This window comes from Podarcis muralis, chromosome 10 (assembly GCF_964188315.1).
Source record: "Podarcis muralis chromosome 10, rPodMur119.hap1.1, whole genome shotgun sequence".
NCBI classification, from domain to species: domain Eukaryota; kingdom Metazoa; phylum Chordata; class Lepidosauria; order Squamata; family Lacertidae; genus Podarcis; species Podarcis muralis.
In genome coordinates this window covers 72,673,798-72,691,907 of record NC_135664.1, presented here as the reverse complement: position 1 = coordinate 72,691,907, position 18,110 = coordinate 72,673,798, and the positions used below count along the sequence as shown (strand labels likewise).

General features: G+C 48.6%; 1 protein-coding gene across 2 annotated transcripts in view; it reads left to right on the top strand.

Moving 5' to 3' along the window:
* The first annotated feature begins 564 nt into the window (after positions 1 to 564).
* KCP (kielin cysteine rich BMP regulator) overlaps positions 565 to 18,110 on the top strand; it is a 97,096-nt gene continuing 79,550 nt past the window's right edge. For both annotated transcript variants that reach the window (XM_077935400.1, XM_077935399.1), the window contains exons 1-3: positions 565 to 1,022; positions 8,478 to 9,034; positions 10,297 to 10,369. In XM_077935400.1, coding sequence (XP_077791526.1) covers positions 905 to 1,022; positions 8,478 to 9,034; positions 10,297 to 10,369 — 748 coding nt within the window. In that variant the 5' untranslated portion in view covers positions 565 to 904. The remainder of the gene's footprint in view (positions 1,023 to 8,477; positions 9,035 to 10,296; positions 10,370 to 18,110) is intronic.

Genomic DNA, 18,110 nt, shown 5'->3' with positions numbered 1-18,110 from the left:
CGCTGCCGCCGTGCCGCCAGAGCACGATTTCTGTTCTCCTCCTGAAGCAAAGTTCTTAACCTGAGGTACTATTTCTGGGTTAGCGGGGTCTGTAACCTGAAGCGTTTGTAACCTGAAGCGTCTGTAACCCAAGGTACCACTGTAGTTGTTTTTCTCTTTGACATCTGCTGGAAGGGCGTTCCACAGGGCGGGCGCCACCACCGAGAAGGCCCTCGGCCTGGCTCCCCGTAACCTCACTTCTCGCAGGGAGGGAACTTCGGAGCTGGACCTCAGTTCGAATCCTGATTGCGGGTTTCCCATGATGGGTATCTGGTTGGCCACTGTGATCACAGGATGCTGCAATAAATGAACCACAGGCCTCATCCAGCAGGCGTTTCTGATGCAGTGACGGATGATGCCCATGGCTGCCTCCTGCGGGCGCGCGTTCCGCCGTTTAACCGTGCGCTCCTTTCCGCGCTCCTGCTGCTTCTGATCCGGAGCCGGGATCCGCCTCGGGTTTTCGCTCCCACCCCGGGAGCTGCGGGTCCTGCCCGAGCCGAGCCTCTCTCTCCCCCTTGCTCCCCCCCGTGGGGCGGTGTGGGGTGGGCTCAGCCCCGCATCGCCGGCGAAGGAGGAGCAGGGACGGGCTTGCACGGCGGCGTCGCCCATCCTCACCCAACCCCTTTCCTCCTTGCAGACCTTTCCCCTTCTCAGGGCTCGCTGTGGGGAAGGGGCTGCTTGAGACCCCCCCATCCCCACACCTGGAAAGGACCCTGCCCCATCGCCGGAGCGCCCGCGGCGAACCTTCCGCGCCCGCGCGCATCTGGGCGCATCCCTCCGTCCATCTTCCTAGGGCTGGAGAGGAGCCCCTGCCCCATCGCCGCCGCCTCTGGGTGCCCCCCGATGAATCTGGGGCGCAGGGGCCATGCCGGGGTGCTGGCAGCTCTACGCCGTCCAGTGGGCAGCGCTGGCCCTTCAGGGCGCCTGGCACAGCCTCCCGGGGGCCGCCCAGGAAACCCCCCTCCACTACTATGGGGACAACGGTGAGTCCGAGCTCCTGGCTCTCTCTGGGGGTGGCACCTCTATTTTGGGACCCCCTGAGAATCGGGGGTCTGGTTCCTGAACCGCAGAGGGTTGGGCTAGATGACCTTTGGTGTTCCCTTCCATTTCTACGGTTCTCTCATTCCATGACCCTCTTGGGGCCAGGGCCAGGAAACTGTTCTTCCAGAGCCTAGCCGGATTAGTCTATGCGTCCCTCTCCAGGTATTTGGGGTCCGTTCAGTAACATGGCTTTGCGGTTTGCAAAACTGGGTTATAGCCTGTCTTTTCCTCCGGGTTCTAAATCCTGAAATAGTAGCCAGGCGCCATCCCCATTCCACGTTTTTAAAGAAATCCATCTTTTCCTGTGGAACTCCCTGCCACTTGGACATCCAGCCAGGCGTCTCTGCTGTGCTCTTTTCTGCGCCTGCTAAAACAATATTTTTTTCTTAGCCAGGTCTACCCAGCTATCTAGAATGTGGATCAGTGTGTTCAAATCTGCTTTTAGTTTCTTGCTTCTCTTAATTTCTTGAAAGAGAAATTTGGATATATTTCTTTTGCCCTTGGCTTTGAATAAGTTATATTTTGTATATTATGAATGTCACCTGCCAAAACGTCTTGACACTCGTCTGCATTCCCTCTTTATATTTATTTTTGAAGATGTTACACCTTTATTTTTGTTAAATTTCTTTTTAAAGTTTATGTGAGATGCCATTGAGGGAGTGTCTTCTCATGACAAATAACACTGTACAATCCTATATACAGGCGAATAAATTCTATTGGTTAAATGGATGGCAGGGTTTTGAGGTTGGCTGTGGACAGAAAAGGGGGGATACGTTGGGAGCTTAGATTTGTTCTGCAATGTTGCTGTTAAGCCTCTGAAGTTCTGATAACTCAACCATCTGTAACATACAATGCCTAGTAACTAGGTATTGCAACTTTAAAAAGTGGAAAGTGAAATATTTACCGTAATTTGAGGGTTGTCTGTTTGTTTGTTAAATTTCTATACAGCACTTCGTCCGAGGATCACAGGACAGTTTACATTTTAAATAATTGCTTTTAGCTGTTTTTACTGGTTTTATTCTTTCTGGAAACTGCTGTCGGGTCCTGGGTTCAAATCTCCAGGACCTTCAGGCAAGGCTGGGTGAGTCCACTGCCCTGAAACCCTGGCCAGCTGCTGCCAGCCAGTGCAAGCAGTATGCGGCTAGATGGACTAATGGAGTTACTCAGTATTAGACGGCTTTCTGTGTACCTCTTTGGAAAGATTCCTGGCTCAGTGCTAAGCTTGGCAAGCAGAATGTCCCAGGTTCAGACCCTGATGGTCTCTCCAGGCAGGACTAGCACAGGCCCCACCTGAAACCTTGCTGAGCTGCTGGCAGTCCGTGTTGGTAACACTGAGCTGGATGGACCAGGGCTCTTCCTTGATGCAAGGCAGATCCCCATGTTCTGCATTCAAAAGACACTCAATTTTTAAATGTGGCAGCATCTACACTGCGGAACTCCCTGCCTATTGATAGCAGGCAGTCACCTTCAAATCCCTTTTTTTCGGCACCTCCTAAAAACATTTTTGCTTAGACTAGCCTCTCCAGATGTTTACAGAGTTCGTGCAAGCTCTGTTTTTGGCCTATCCTCATTTTAACTTCAGGAATGCATTAAATTATTGTTGCCGTTTTTCCTGGGTGGTAATTTTATTGCTTTATCTTATTTTGTGAAACATGTTGAAGGTTCTTTTTTTATTGTTGAAAATAAATACAATCAAGCTGTGTACACATTTTACGAAATAAACAATAAATGTTCCCACGAACTCACAGAGGGAAATTGAACGTTTTCCTTTATGGGATTCAATTTTAATGGAGCCCAAACTGGCCCATTTTGCACTTAGATCATAGATCATAGGGCTGTGGAATTGGAAGGGACCCTAAGGATCATCTAGTCCAACCCCCGCAATGCAGCAATTTTTTGCCCCATGTGAGACTCGAACCCACACCCTGAGAGTTTAGAGTCTCGTGCTCTACTGACTGAGCTATCCCAGTATCCCAGACTCTTCTTTGGCGGCTGGATGGAAAAGCAACTGTTCGCATCTCCTCTTTGCTAGAGCACATTGGGCAGAACCTTCCTCTGTCCTCTGGGTTCCCTGAGGCAGGATCCAGCCAATTTTGCATTTAAGAGCATTCTTCTTCCCTTCCCGCTGGAGTCAATGAGACTTCAGACTGTTTCGCGTTCCCTGGATCGGGCACCAAAATAGCCAATTATGCCTGGACTGGAAAGAGTGGAGAGCAGTTTTCCTCGCTCTCCTGAATGTTCAAAGACGCAGGACAGATAATAATAATAATAATAATAATAATAATAATAATAATAATAATAATAATATTTTATGTACACCCCACCCTTCCCGGTTCAAAAACCAGGCTCAGGGCGGCTAACAACAAATTTAAACCACTTTAATCATAAAAGCAGCATAAAATACAGTATAAAAACATGATTAACACTAAAATTCAAAAATCAATTTTGGGGAAATAAGCATTAGATAATCCCCAGGCCTAGCTGGCTGAATTGGTCCTACTTGGGCCAGCGAGGAGACCAGGGGAGAATTAGCTGTGGGATCCCAGAGTGGGTGATCTTCATAAAAGGGGAGGGGGAGGGAAGAGAAGGGAAATAAAAAATCAGGTTGAATTCAAATTAAAGGCCAGGCGGAATAGCTCTGTCTTACAGGCCTGGCGAAAGGAGGTTAAATCCTGCAGGACCCTGGTCTCGTGGGACAGAGCAGTCCACCAGGTCGGAGCCATCACTGAGAAGGCCCTGGCCCTGGGGGAGGATAATCTGACTTCTTTAGGGCCCAGGACCATTAAACTATGATTATTCTTGGACCTTAAGGTGCTCTGCGGGGCAGACCAGGAGAGGTGGTCCCGTAAATACGAGGGCCCTAAGCCACAAAGGGCCACAAAAGTCAAAACCAGCACCCTGAACCTGACCCAATACTCCACCGGGAGCCAGTGCAACTGGTAAAGCACGGGGGGAATATACTCCCATGGCAGAGACCCCGTGAGGAGCCTTGCTGCAGCATTCTGCACCCGCTGGAGTTTCCGGGGCAGCCCTGCGTAGAGCGAATTACAGTAGTCAAGCCTGGAGCTGACTGTCACATGGATCACTGTGGCTCGGTCAGGGCGGGGAAGGTAAGGGTAAAAGGTCAAGGTAAATGGACCCCTGATCATTAGGTCCAGTCGTGGCCGACTCTGGGGTTGCGGCGCTCATCTCGCTCTACTGGCCAAGGGAGCTGGCGTACAGCTTCTGGGTCATGTGGCCAGCAGGACTAAGCCGCTTCTGGTGAACCAGAGCAGCACACGGAAACACCGTTTACCTTCCTGCCGCAGTGGTACCTATTTATCTACTTGCACTTTGAGGTGCTTTCAAACTGCTAGGTTGGCAGGAGCAGGGACCGAGCAACGGGAGCTCACCCTGTCGCGGGGATTCGAACCACTGACCTTCCGATGGGCAAGTCCTAGGCTCTGTGGTTTAACCCACAGTGCCACCCGTGTCTCCATAAAGGTAAGGGACCAACTGCTTAATGGTGTCTTTCTGGTTCCCGTGGCTTGCAAACAGCTTTACAATGCAATGGGGGGAAAGAGGTACGAAAATATTGGCAGCGGCCTTTTAGGGTTTCACTTCTGTCTTTTCTCAGTCCACTCACCCAACTCCAGGCTGAGAGTTGACCACATATTCCAAAGGCCACTCGGCATCCGGGGCCTAGACGCTCTCTCTCCTCCCCCCACATTCCAGTCTGCCTCCCCCCAGTTCCATTGGAGCAGCCCCAGCTGTTCTTAATTAAACTGGGATCAGGAGGGGTTTTCTGGGAAAAGCGCCCAGGCACCGCTCAGTCCTGGCCGAGCTCTCGACAAAGGGAGCGTTGCCTTTTTGCACACGGAAGTTATGTGGGCCGGGGGACGCATCTGCCCGCAAATGATTCACAGTGACAGCCCCGGACTTTGGGGGGGGGTTGCAAATCCAGCAGAGGGACCTACGAAGGGCATGCACAGATGTGCGCCCAATGTCACAGCTGGCTTGGGAGAGTCTCCTTCACCATCTCTCTCGCGCACAGGGCGCCACATCGATGTGGCAAGCGTTTCTGCCGCGCGGACACAAGAACATCGGAAGAGGCCTGCAGGATCTAGTCATAGCTGTCAACTTTTCCCTTTTCTTGCGAGGAATCCTATTTGGAATAAGGGAATTTCCCTTTAAAAAAAGGGAAACGTTGACAGCTATGAATCTAGTCCTTCATCCTGTTCTCACAGTGGCCAAGCAGAAGCGCAAGCAGGATTCGAACGCAAGACCCCTCTCCTTTCCTGCCGCTTCCAAAATCTGTTGGTTTTTTTAATAAAAAAAATTATTCATTTTTTTTCATTCATTACATACATCTCAATTTCTTTTTTTAAAATAAAATTTTTATTAAATTTTTACATTACAAAATAGAAAAAGAAAAAAGAAAACATACAAAATAAAAGTAGTTAAAAACAACCAATCTTTTCATCACATTATTTTTCATTTACTTGTTTCTCGGACCTCCTCGTACCTCCCTTTTTTGTATTCCAGTTCAAATTATTAGCTCAGCAGTTTCTTTCCCTCTTTGTTCTACCCAGATCTTTAATCTTAAATTACTATACCCTTGAATTTGTACTTATAAACAACCATTTTTTCATATTCTTTTATACCATTACAGCTAGAAACCACTTAATTTCAATCCAGCATCATTCTAACATTCATTAATTTTACAATGTCTCTGTAGATAGTCTTTAAATTTCTTCCAGTCTTCTTCCACTGACTCTTCTCCCTGGTCTCGGATCCTGCCAGTCATTTCCGCCAATTCCATGTAGTCCATCACCTTCATCTGCCATTCTTCCAGAGTGGGTAAATCTTGTGTCTTCCACATACATCTCAATTTCTTATCATTCACTATATATTCCTCCCCTCCAGGGCTTCCCCCAACTTCCACTTCTGGTTCGTTTCTCTTTTCACCCACTTTGCTATCTCCTAACAGAAAAAGTTATTAATAACATAACATCAAGCCTAAAAACATAAAAATAAAAGTAAATACAGTGGCACCTCTGGATGCGAACAGGATCCATTCCAGAGCCCCGTTCACACCCGGAAGTGAACGCAACCCGTGCAAGCACGTCTGCGGGTCTTGATTCGCCGCTTCCGCACATGCGCATGACGTCATTTTGAGCGTTTGCGCACGCGGCAAAACCCAGAATTAATGTGCTCCGTTACTTCCGGGTCGCCGTGGAGCGTAACCTGAAAATGCTCAACCTGAAGCACATTTAACCCGAGGTATGACTGTACAGTATAATATTTCACTATTTTCTAAACGTTTTCTAGTACTAATAATGTGAATGTTTATTTGAATCCTGCCATCAAGTCTATTGACTTCCTTTGTTTCTGCAAATATAATATAAACCGTTCCCATTCTTTTTCAAAGTCGCTGTTGTCTTTTCCTCTTAATCTGTCATTTTTTGCCAGTTCTGGATAGTTCATCAACTTCTCTTGCCGTTGTTCTTTAGTTGGTATTCCTCCAGTCTTCTGATTTTGTGCAGTCAACGTTTTCGCTGCTTGCAGTGGCATACATATATAAAGTCCACGTTTCTTTTGGTATGTCTTGGCCTAAAATACCTGGCAAAAAAGGCTTCTGGTTTTTTGCGGCTTCCAAAATCTGGTGCTCAGAAGCATTGCTGCCTCTGAGCAGAGTAGCCCCTTCTGATCCTCTTTCAAAGACATCCTGTATACCTGAAGGAGCGTCTCCACCCCCATCGTTCAGCCCGGACACTGAGATCCAGCGCCGAGGGCCTTCTGGCGGTTCCCTCATTGCAAGAAGTGAGGCTACTGGGAACCAGACAGAGGGCCTTCTCGGTAGTGGCGCCCGCCCTGTGGAACGTCCTCCCATCAGATGTCAAAGAGATAAATAATTACCGGACATTCAGAAGACATCTTAAGGCAGCCCTGTTCAGGGAAGTTTTTAATATGTAACGCTGTACTGTTTTTAACACTGATTGGGAGCCGCCCAGAGTGGCTGGGGAAACTCAGCCAGATGGGCGGGGTATAAATAATAAATTATTATTACAGTGGTGCCCCGCAAGACGAATGCATCGCAAGACGGAAAACCCGCTAGACGAAAGGGTTTTCCATTTCTGAGCTGCTTTGCAAGACGATTTTCCCTATGGGCTTGCTTCGCAAGACGAAACATCTTGCTAGTCTTGCGATTTCCCCCCTGCTTCCCCCCCCCCCTTTTTCAAAGCCGCTAAGCCGCTAATAGCCTTTTAGCAGCTTAGCCGCTAATCCTTTAATAGCCGCTAAGCCGCTAAACCGCTAATAGCGCTAATCCGCTAAGCCGCTAATAGGGTTGCTTCGCAAGACGAAAAAACCGCTAGACGAAGAGAATCGCAGAACGGATTCTTTTCGTCTTGCGAGGCACCGCTGTATTATTATTATTATTATTATTATCCAATTTGGTGATCTTCACTGCCTCCTGAAAGAGTGAGTTCCACAGTTTAACGACGTGCTTCACAAATGATAGAATCATAGAGTTGTAGAGCTGGAAGGGACCACAAGGTTTCACCTAGTCCCACCTCCTGCATTGAAGGAATCTTTTGTCTAAACGTGGGACTCAAACCCAAGCTGAGTCTGGTGCTCTGCCAGTTGAGTTAGAAGGACTACGGGACCGCCTCTCCTGGTCTGCCCCGCAGAGGACCTTAAGGTCCATGAATAACCATAGTTTAGAGGTCCCTGAGGAAGTCAGACTATCCTCCCCCAGGGCCAGGGCCTTCTCAGTGATGGCTCCGACCTGGTGGAATGCTCTGTCCCAGGAGACCAGGGCCCTGCAGGATTTAACCTCCTTCCATCGGGAAGGAAAAGAGGGAAGACGGGGTGCAGCAAAGGGGTTGGAGGGGAAATACCACGGGAAAAGGGATGGGAAAATAATTTAAAAAATAATAATTTATTATTTATACCCCGCCCATCTGGCTGGGTTTCCCCAGCCACTCTGGGCGGCTCCCAATCAGTGTTAAAAACAGTACAGCGTTACATATTAAAAACTTCCCTAAACAGGGCTGCCTTCAGATGTCTTCTACACGTCAGGTAGTTGTTTATTTCCTTGACATCTGATGGGAGGGCGTTCCACACGGCGGGGGCCACCACCGAGAAGGCCCTCTGCCTGCTTCCCTGTAACCTCGCTTCTCGCAATGAGGGAACTGCCAGAAGGCCCTCGGAGCTGGACCTCAGTGTCCAGGGTGGACGATGGGGGTGGAGACGCTCCTTCAGGTATACCAGACCTGATCATGTACTGGAATTTTATGCGGCATTTGTGGAAATCTAATAAAATATATTTGGGGGGGAAAGGAATAGGTAAATAGATATTAAATCTTCCTCCTCCACCTCATCAACACTCCTGCTCTCTCTTTTTATTTTTGCAGTCATTGACCTGCTGGAGGCCCTCAACGTCACCCGCTCTGTCGTGGGGGTCACCAAGGCCAAGGGTCCCGATCCGGGCGTGCCAGCCTGGAAGTTCCGCCAGCGGGTGCCCCACCTGACTCTCCCCTGGGACTATTCCGTCTACCTGCTGTCCACGGTTCAAGCGGCCCTCGGCTTCCACTTTGTGGCCCGCCAGAGCCGCGCCTCAGAAGGGACCCTCGTCTCCCTGGTCTCGTCGGCCGCCACCAAGCGGGACGGCCGCCCCCTTCTGCAGCTGGTGTCCAGCGCCCGGTCCGGCCGGCTGCGCCTCGACTACCGCGCCGTCCACAACATGGAGCCGGCCTCCTTGGTCTTCCCCGGGACCAACCCCTTTGCGCACGGTCTCTGGGTACGGCTGGCCCTCCATCTGGAGCCGCAACGCATCTCACTCTTTGTCGACTGCCGGGAGCCCGTCGTCTTCGAAAAAGGTGGTGGCGAGGAGGTGCTGAGCCTCATTCTGCCCCTGGACCTGCAGGTCACCTTTGCCAGTTTGGAAGGAGACAAAGCCAGCAAGTTCCTGGTAAGTTGGCAACACGATGTTCCCGAATGCCAGTACCTGCGAACCGGGTGAAAGCTGTTTCCTAGTTCTGCTGGATCACTCTCTTTTCTTCCTTTTTAAAAATATTTTTATTAAATACAGTGGTACCTCGGATTACATACACTTCAGGTTACAGACTCTGCTAACCCAGATATAGTTCTTCAGGTTAAGAACTTTGCTTCAGGATAAGAACAGAAATCGTGCTCTGGTGGCACGGCGGCAGCAGGAGGCCCCATTAGCTAAAGTGGTCTTCAGGTTAAGAACAAACCTCCAGAATGAATTTAGTACTTAACCCGAGGTACCACTGTAATAATAATAATAATAATAATAATAATAAATAATAATTATTATTTATACCCCACCCATCTGGCTGGCTTTCCCCAGCCACTCTGGGCGGCTTCCAACAGAATGTTAAAATACAGTAATCTATTAAACATTAAAAGCTTCCCTAAACAGGGCTGCCTTCAGATGTCTTCTAAAAGTCTGGTAGTTACTTTTCTCTTTGACATCTGGTGGGAGGGCGTTCCACAGGGCGGGCGCCACCACCAAGAAGGCCCTCTGCCTGGTTCCCTGTAACTTGGCTTCTCACAGGGAGGGAACCGCCAGAAGGCCCTCAGAGCTGGACCTCAGTGTCCGGGCTGAACGATGAGGGTGGAGATGCTCCTTCGGGTATACTGGACCGAGGCCATTTAGGACTTTAAAGTACCAACACTTTGGATTGTGCTCGGAAACGTACTGGGAGGCAATGTAGGTCTTTAAAGACTGGTGTTATATGGTCTCAATGGCTGCTCCCAGTCACCAGTCTAGCTGCCGCATTCTGGATTAGTTGCAGTTTCCGGGTCACCTTCAAAGGTAGCCCCACGTAGAGCGCATTGCAGTAGTCCAAGCGGGAGATGACCAGAGCATGCACCACTCTGGCAAGACAGTCTGTGGGCAGATAGGGTCTCATCCTGTGCACCAGAAGGAGCTGGTAAACAGCTGCCCTGGACACAGAACTGACCTGCCCCTCCATGGACAGCTGTGAGTCTAAAATGACTCCCGGGCTGCGCACCTGGTCCTTCAGGGGCACAGTTGCCCCATTCAGGACTAGGGAATCCTCCACACCTGCCCGCCTCCTGTCACCCAAAAACAGGTTCTATTATTCTGGTGCTTGATTTTAACAAAGCCACGTCTTTCTCAATTCATACCCCCACGAGGCATTTTTAGGGTGGCTTTATTTTATTTTATTTCTTTTCATTTTGCAGGGCTACTGGCAGACAGCAGAGATTTCGCCCAGTGGCTTCCCCCACCGTCCCTGGCACTGCGAGAACCTGCCAGGTAAGAGCTGGGGGCATTGGGTGGCATCCCGGTATGTCTGCGCAGGCGTTGGCTAAGACGCCCTTGTCCAACCTGCCACACTTGAGGCCTTTTGGACTACGATTCCCATCAGCCCAGTCCAGAAATGGTGGGCTGATGGAAGCACGTCTGGACTCATAGTCCAGAAAATCTGGGAGCTGGGTATGTTTAGCCTGGAAATGAGAAAACCGAAAGGTCGTTTTTAAACTGAGATTCCTGCATTGTAGGGGGGGTTGGACTAGATGACCCGGGGCGCGCGATCCCTTCCACCTCTACAATTTTATCATTCTTCATCCGCTCGGAATGGAGTTAAAAAAATAATTCTATTAAGCTTTCCATATTTATCATGATCACGTTCTATTACATGATTCTGTAACCTGAAACTGAGCATCAACCTCCTTCCGTCCTCCCTCTTTCTGACTTCCAGATATCTTTCCTGGATTCTTAGCATTTCAATAACCACTTTTTTACTTGCTATCTTCTTTTTGTACTTCACCTCAATTATATGTAAATCAGTTTCTTATATTCACGTTACAAAACATTTCAACTTAAACCTACAAACATTTTCAGATGTTTATGACGCTCTTTCATATATGATATACCGTATTTTTCGCTCTATAGGACGCACTTTCCCCCCTCCAAAAATGAAGGGGAAATGCGTGTGCGTCTTATGGAGCGAATGCAGGCTCCTTGGCTTCAGCGATAGCAACGCAAAGCCTCCGAAGCGCAGAGGGAGAGCTCCCCCCACGCTCCGGAGGCTTCGCGTTGCTTTCGCTGAAGCTGCCTGAAGCCCCCGGAGCACAGTGGGTACTCCCGCTGTGCTCCAGAGGCTTTAGGCAGCGCTCCAAAGGCTTGCGGATAGCCGTCTGAAGCCTGGAGAGTGAGAGGGGTTGGTGCACACCGATCCCTCTTGCTCTCTTGGCTTCGCTTCGCTAGAGACGCGGCACAGTTTTCCCTCTCTGCGCGGCGCCCCTTCAGCGAAGCGGGAGGAGAGAGAAATGGAAGGGGCACTGCGCAGAGAGGGGGAGAATCCCCCCCCCCCTGTTCTCGCCATCCTATGGTCTGGTGCATCCTATACAGTGGTACCTCGCAAGACGAATGCCTCGCAAGACAAAAAACTCGCAAGACGAAAGGGTTTTTGGTTTTTTGAGTTGCTTCGCAAGACGATTTTCCCTATGGGCTTGCTTCGCAAGACGGAAACGTCTTGCAAGTTTGTTTCCTTTTTCTTAACACCGTTAATACAGTTGCGACTTGACTTCGAGGAGCAACTCATAGCATGTGGTGTGGTAGCCTTTTTTGAGGTTTTTGAAGACTTTGGTGATTTTTGAAGCTTTTCCAAAACTTTCCCGACACCGTGCTTCGCAAGACGAAAAAAACCGCAAGACGACAAAACTTGCGGAATGAATTAATTTCGTCTTGCGAGGCACCACTGTAGAGTGAAAAATACAGTAAATTTGCTGCAGTCCTTTTGAAACAGTTTGTTGCACTGATTCCATATTTCCCCGTCAGCTTTGCCAGTTCTACGTATTCCACCCTCTTTCTCTGCCATTCCTCCAATGTTGGAATTACCTGCTGTTTCCATTCTGAGCCAGAAGTATCCTTGCAGCCGTTGTGGTGTACGTAAACAAATTTACATCTTTTTTAGGAATATCCTCTCCAACTAAACGTAACAGAATTGTCTCTGCCTCTGCTCGGAAGGGAGTTGGTGGGAACTGGGAAGCAAAGTAGCGAGACATCAAAGCAGCCCGCTGACTTTGGGAACTGTTATGTACTGAGTTGAATAGGATCCAAAAGGCAGCCGTCTGATTGGTCCTAGAACAATAGGATCCAGAATGCAGCAGTCTGATTGGCCCTAGAACAATAGGATTCAGAATGCAGCAGTCTGATTGGTCCTAGAACAATAGGATCCAGAATGCAGCAGTCTGATTGGCCATAGAACAATAGGATTCCGAATGCAGCAGTCTGATTGGCCCTAGAACAATAGGATCCAGAATGCAGCAGTCTGATTGCCCCTAGAACAATAGGATCCAGAATGCAGCAGTCTGATTGGTCCTAGAACAATAGGATTCAGGATGCAGCAGTCTGATTGGTCCTAGAACAATAGGATTCAGGATGCAGCAGTCTGATTGGTCCTAGAACAATAGGATTCAGGATGCAGCAGTCTGATTGGTCCTAGAACAATAGGATTCAGGATGCAGCAGTCTGATTGCCCCTAGAACAATAGGATCCAGAATGCAGCAGTCTGATTGGTCCTAGAACAATAGGATTCAGGATGCAGCAGTCTGATTGGCCCTAGAACAATAGGGTCCAGAATGCAGCAGTCTGATTGGTCCACAGGAGCCACCCAATCCAGCTCCAGGTGGAAGTGAATCCGCAACCTGATTGGCCTACAGGAGAATCCCGGAATTAGCCAATCACGTGGGGCCCATTGTGTAAATAATGTATATAAAGCAGACATTTTGGGGAAACTTCCATTCCTCCTCACCACTGTGAGCTGAATAAAGAGCATGACATCCACTCTTGAGTATATTTCAAACTCCCATCAGCCCAGTCCAACACAGAGTTGTATGAAACGGTGGCTGATGGAAGCACATCTGGACTCGTAGTCCAGAACATCTGGGCGCTGGGTATGTTTAGCTTGGAAATGAGAAGACCGAAAGGTGGTTTTTAAACTGAGATTCCTGCATTGCAGGGGGGGGTTGGACTAGATGACCCGGGGCGGGTGATCCCTTCCATCTCTATAATTTTATCATTCTTCATCCGCTTGGAATGGACTTGGTGGGAAGGGGGAAGCAAAGCAATCCGCTGACTTTGGGAACGTTCTCGCCATGTCAAGCCTTCAACATCTGTGCAAAGAGCAGGAATCAGCTGCGCCAGATGTTCTCTGTCCTGGGCGGGTACAATTTGTGGGCCTTGGAAGGGCTCCAGCTGTTGGGAGAGGAGGGGCTGACATCTGGAAGAGAGTGGGAAAGGAGTGGGGGGCGATCTGTCTGGAGGGAGGTGACGAAGGGGCTTGACGTTTTTCTCTGTTCCCGAGCCAAGCGAATGGCGTGTTGGAGAGATCTCTCTCTGGGGCTTTGCAAATGATCCATTTATTTTCTACGCTAAGTATTATAGCTGTTAAGGACACGACATAAGAACAAGAGAAGCGGTTACTAGATCAGTTCAATGGCCCATTGAGTCCAACATCCTGTTTTCTTTTTTCTTTCTCCCCCCCCCCCTCAAAATTTTTTATTCATTTTATAACACAAATAAACAATACAAACAAATTCTTATCTTATCCTTATTTTTTTCTGAACATTGTTAGGTGAGCTTCCCCAAGAACCCCCCATCTGATTTTCATTTTACCTCATCTTCAGCAGCTTCATATATCATAATTTTTAACCATTTTTAAATCGCACTTACTTTTACCATAAAAATCTTCACATTTTATCACTTACAAATAATACTATTTTAAAATACACTATCTTCTACTTCTAACCCTACAGCTTATAGCCACTTCCAAAGCTATTCTAAGATTTAAATATTAACATATTTTTTCAAATATTCTTTAAACTTCTTCCAGTCTTCTTCCACCGTCTCTTCTCTCTGGTCTCGGAGTCTCCCAGCCAAGTTCCATATAGTCTATCATCTTCGTCTGCCGTTCTTCGATAGTTGGTAAATCTTGTTTCTTCCAATTCTTCACTAGTAATATTCTCGCAGCTGTTGTGGCATACAAAAAAAAAGTAACATCCTTTTTGGGCATTTCTCCCCCCACTATACCAAGTAAAAAGGCTTCTGGTTTCTTAATAAATGTGTTTTTCAACACTTTTCCAGTTCATTGTAGATCCTTTCCCAGAAGTCTTTTACGTTGGGGCACGTCCACCACATGTGGTAAACGGTTCCTTCTTTTTCCTTACATTTCCAGCATTTATTATCATCAGTATGATACATTTTTGTGCCTCGCAAGACGAAAAGAATCCGTTTCGCGAGTCTCTTCGTCTTGCGGTTTTTTCATCTTGCGAAGCAACCCCATTAGCGGCTTAGCGGGCTTAGCGGATCAGCTGTTAAGCGGCTTAGCGGATCAGCTGATAAGCGGCTTAGCGGATCAGCTGTTAAGCGGCTTAGCGGATCAGCTGATAAGCGGCTTAGCGGCTTGGGGAAAAGGGGGGGGAGGGGGAAAAACCTGCAGGATCTCGCAAGACATTTTCGTCTTACGAAGCAAGCCCATAGGAAATTCGTTTTGCGAAGCACCTCCAAAACGGAAAACCCTTTCGTCTAGCGGGTTTTCCTTCTTGCGAGGCATTCGTCTTGCGGGGCACCACTGTATCTGTACATCATTTTCATCAATTTTTCTCTTAATACATTACATGCTGTAAATTTAATTCCTCAGCATCCTGTTTTCACAGTGGGCAACCAGAGTCCCCCCAAGGTAAAATCGCAAGCAGGATTTGAGCAAAACAGCCCTTTCCCCTCTGGTGGTTTCCAGCAACTGGGACCCAGAAGCATTGCGGCCTCCAATTGTGGAGGGCAGCCGTCTTGGCAAGGAGCCATCGAGAGCCCTCTCCTCCTCTGTGAATTTGTCTCACCCTCTTTTAAAGGCCTCTAGGCCTGTGGCAGGGAGTTCCACAGCATCCTGCGCCGTTCCTTTAATCTGTATTGAAACTTCCAGCACTCAGCTTCATTGGAGACCCCCCCAATTCTAGCGCTGTGGGAGCGGGAGGAGAACTTCCCCGGCCTGACCGCTTTCTGCATGCCAGGCGTAATTTTATAAATTTCTATCGCGGCACCTCTTACTTGCCTTCTCTCTCAACTGAAAAGTCTAAAATGCTGCCATTATTCTCCACGTTGCAAAGGATAAAGTACATTTCCGAGCACAATTTAAAGTGTTGGTGCTGACCTTGAAAGCCCTAAACGGCCTCGGTCCAGTATACCTGAAGGAGCATCTCCACCCCCATCATTCTACCCGGACACTGAGGTCCAGCTCCGAGGGCCTTCTGGCGGTTCCCTCACTGTGAGAAGCCAAGTTACAGGGAACCAGGCAGAGGGCCTTCTCGGTAGTGGCGCCCGCCCTGTGGAACGCCCTCCCATCAGATTTCAAACCGATAAACAACTACCTGACATTCAGAAGACATCTGAAGGCAGCCCTGTTCAGGGAAGTTTTTAATATGTGACATTTCAGTGTATTTTTTATCTTTGTTGGAAGCCGCCCAGAGTGGCTAGGGAAACCCAGCCAGATGGGCGGGGTACAAATAATAAATTATTATTATTATTATTATTATTATTATTAAGTTGTCTTCCCTCAGCTGAGCAGATCGGACCCTGGATTTAAAGTATCGCAAACCCTCAGGTCCTGTGCACATCTGTGCTTCTGAACCTACGTTGTCGTTATTTAGTCGTTTAAGATGTCTTCTAAAAGTTTGGTGGTTGTTGTTCTCTTTGACATCTGTTGGGAGGGCGTTCCACAGGGAGGGTGCCACAACTGAGAAGGCCCTCTGCCTGGTTCCCTGTAACCTCACTTTTTGCAGTAAGGGAACCGCCTGAAGGCCCTTGGTGCTGGACCTCAGTGTCCGGGCTGAACGATGGGGGAGGAGATGCTCCTTCAGGTATACTGGGATGAGGCCGTTTAGGGCTTTAAAGGTCAGCACCAGCACTTTGAATTGTGCTCGGAAACGTCCTGGGAGCCAATGTAGGTCTTTTGAGACTGGTGTTATATGGTCTTGGTGGCCACTCCCAGTCACCAGTCTGGCCGCCGCATTCTGGATTAATTGCAGTTTCCAGCTCATCTTCAAAGGTAGTCCCATGTAGAGCGCATTGCAGTAGTCCAAGCGGGAGATAACCAGAGCATGCACCAATCTGGTGAGACAAACAGCAGGCAGGGAGGGTCTCATCCTGCGTACCAGATGGAGCTGGCAGACAGCTGCCCTGGGCACAGGATTGACCTGCGCCTCCATGGACAGCTGTGAGTCCAAAATGAGTACTGGTCCTTCAGGGGCACAGTTGCCCCATTCAGGACCAGGGAGTCCTCCACACCCGCCTGCCTCCTGTCCCCCAAAAACAGTGCTTCTGTCTTGTCAAGATTCAACCTCAATCTGTTAGCCACCATCCATCCTCCAACTGCCTCCAAAATAGCATGATGTGAACTTCAAATCGCTCTTCCAGATTTCCCCCCAGAGATTCAAATCTATACTACATCGTTACATCTCCAGCACTTATCTGATTCGGACTTATACATTTTAGCATGTCTTGTTGTTGTTTAGTCGTTTAGTCGTGCCCGACTCTTCATGACCCCCTGGACCAGAGCACGCCAGGCACTTCTGTCTTACACTGCCTCCCGCAGATTGTTCAAACTCATGCTGGTCCCTTCGAGAACACTGTCCCACCATCTCGTCCTCTGTTGTCCTCTTCTCCTTGTGCCCTCCATCTTTCCCAACATCAGGGTCTTCTCCAGGGAGTCTTCTCTTCTCATGAGGTGGCCAAAGTCTTGGAGCCTCAGCTTCAGGATCTGTCCTTCTAGTGAGCACTCAGGGCTGATTTCCTTCAGAATGGAGAGGTTGGGTCTTCTTGCAGTCCATGGGACTCTCAAGAGTCTCCTCCAGCACTATAATTCAAAAGCATCCATTCTTTGGCGATCAGCCTTCTTTATGGTCCAGCTCTCACATCCATACATCACTACTGGGAAAACCATGGCTTTAACTATACGGACCTTTGTCGGCAAGGTGATGTCTCTGCTTTTTAAGATGCTTTCTAGGTTTGTCATTGCTTTTCTCCCAAGGAGCAGGCGTCTTTTAATTTCGTGGCTGCTGTCACCATCTGCAGTGGTCATGGAGCCCAAGAAAGTAAAATCTCTCACTGCCTCCATTTAGCATGTCCACTCTGAGTTAAAAACTTGTCCCTATCCCCTTTCTCCTTGCTGTGCATAAGTTTATAGACCTCAATCTGTTTCTGTCCTGCAAGTTAGGTCTCCCCAACGAGACCTAAAAGATGAGGATGGATTTATTTGGGGCCTCCTACGCAAATCCACTACTTTGGTTTCCCCAAAACCTCTGGAAGAATTCCCCAAGTTGTCGACCCATGCTGCAAACCTCTTCATGCATGAGACCGGATCGCGTCATCGCCAACCCCACAAAGGCAGTGCTGACCTCTCTTTCTCAGCGTGGAAATGGCATAGTCAATGTAAAAATTGCAAACCGGACCCAGAGATTTTTTTTAAAAAAAAGCCGTACACAGAGAGCCTCCGCATTTCCTGCTGTATTCTTGAACCGAGTGCCTCAGGGTAAATATAGCATCCGTGGCTGAAAAGGCCTGATCTGATGTCTGCCTGTTCCCCAGAGAGGAAGTTATGTATCTAAGCTCAGGCTTCTCATCTGCCAAGGAAATATTAGGCAAATCGTTTAGTTAGAACAGCTGTTCTTCAGCTAATAAGTCTGTAGCTGGGCTGGCTGCTGTCAGGCTTCCTGTAAATAAGGAAAACCAAGGAAGACCGGCCAGAAAATGTTGCTTTCTGGCAGGGATGGGGGACCTGTGTAGTCGCGACTGACGGGAATTGAACTGGCAAATGGCAAGGATATCTCCGGAGACCCCAGGATCCTTGTCCCTGTGGAATGGAGTGCTCCTCTGCAGGGTTCCAGCCAGTCATGCCCTCTTAGAAACGTATGGTTGGAAGGGACCCTGAGGGACATCTAGTCCAACCCCCCACAATTCAGGAATCTCTCTCTTTTTAATGATTTTTATTAAGTTTTCC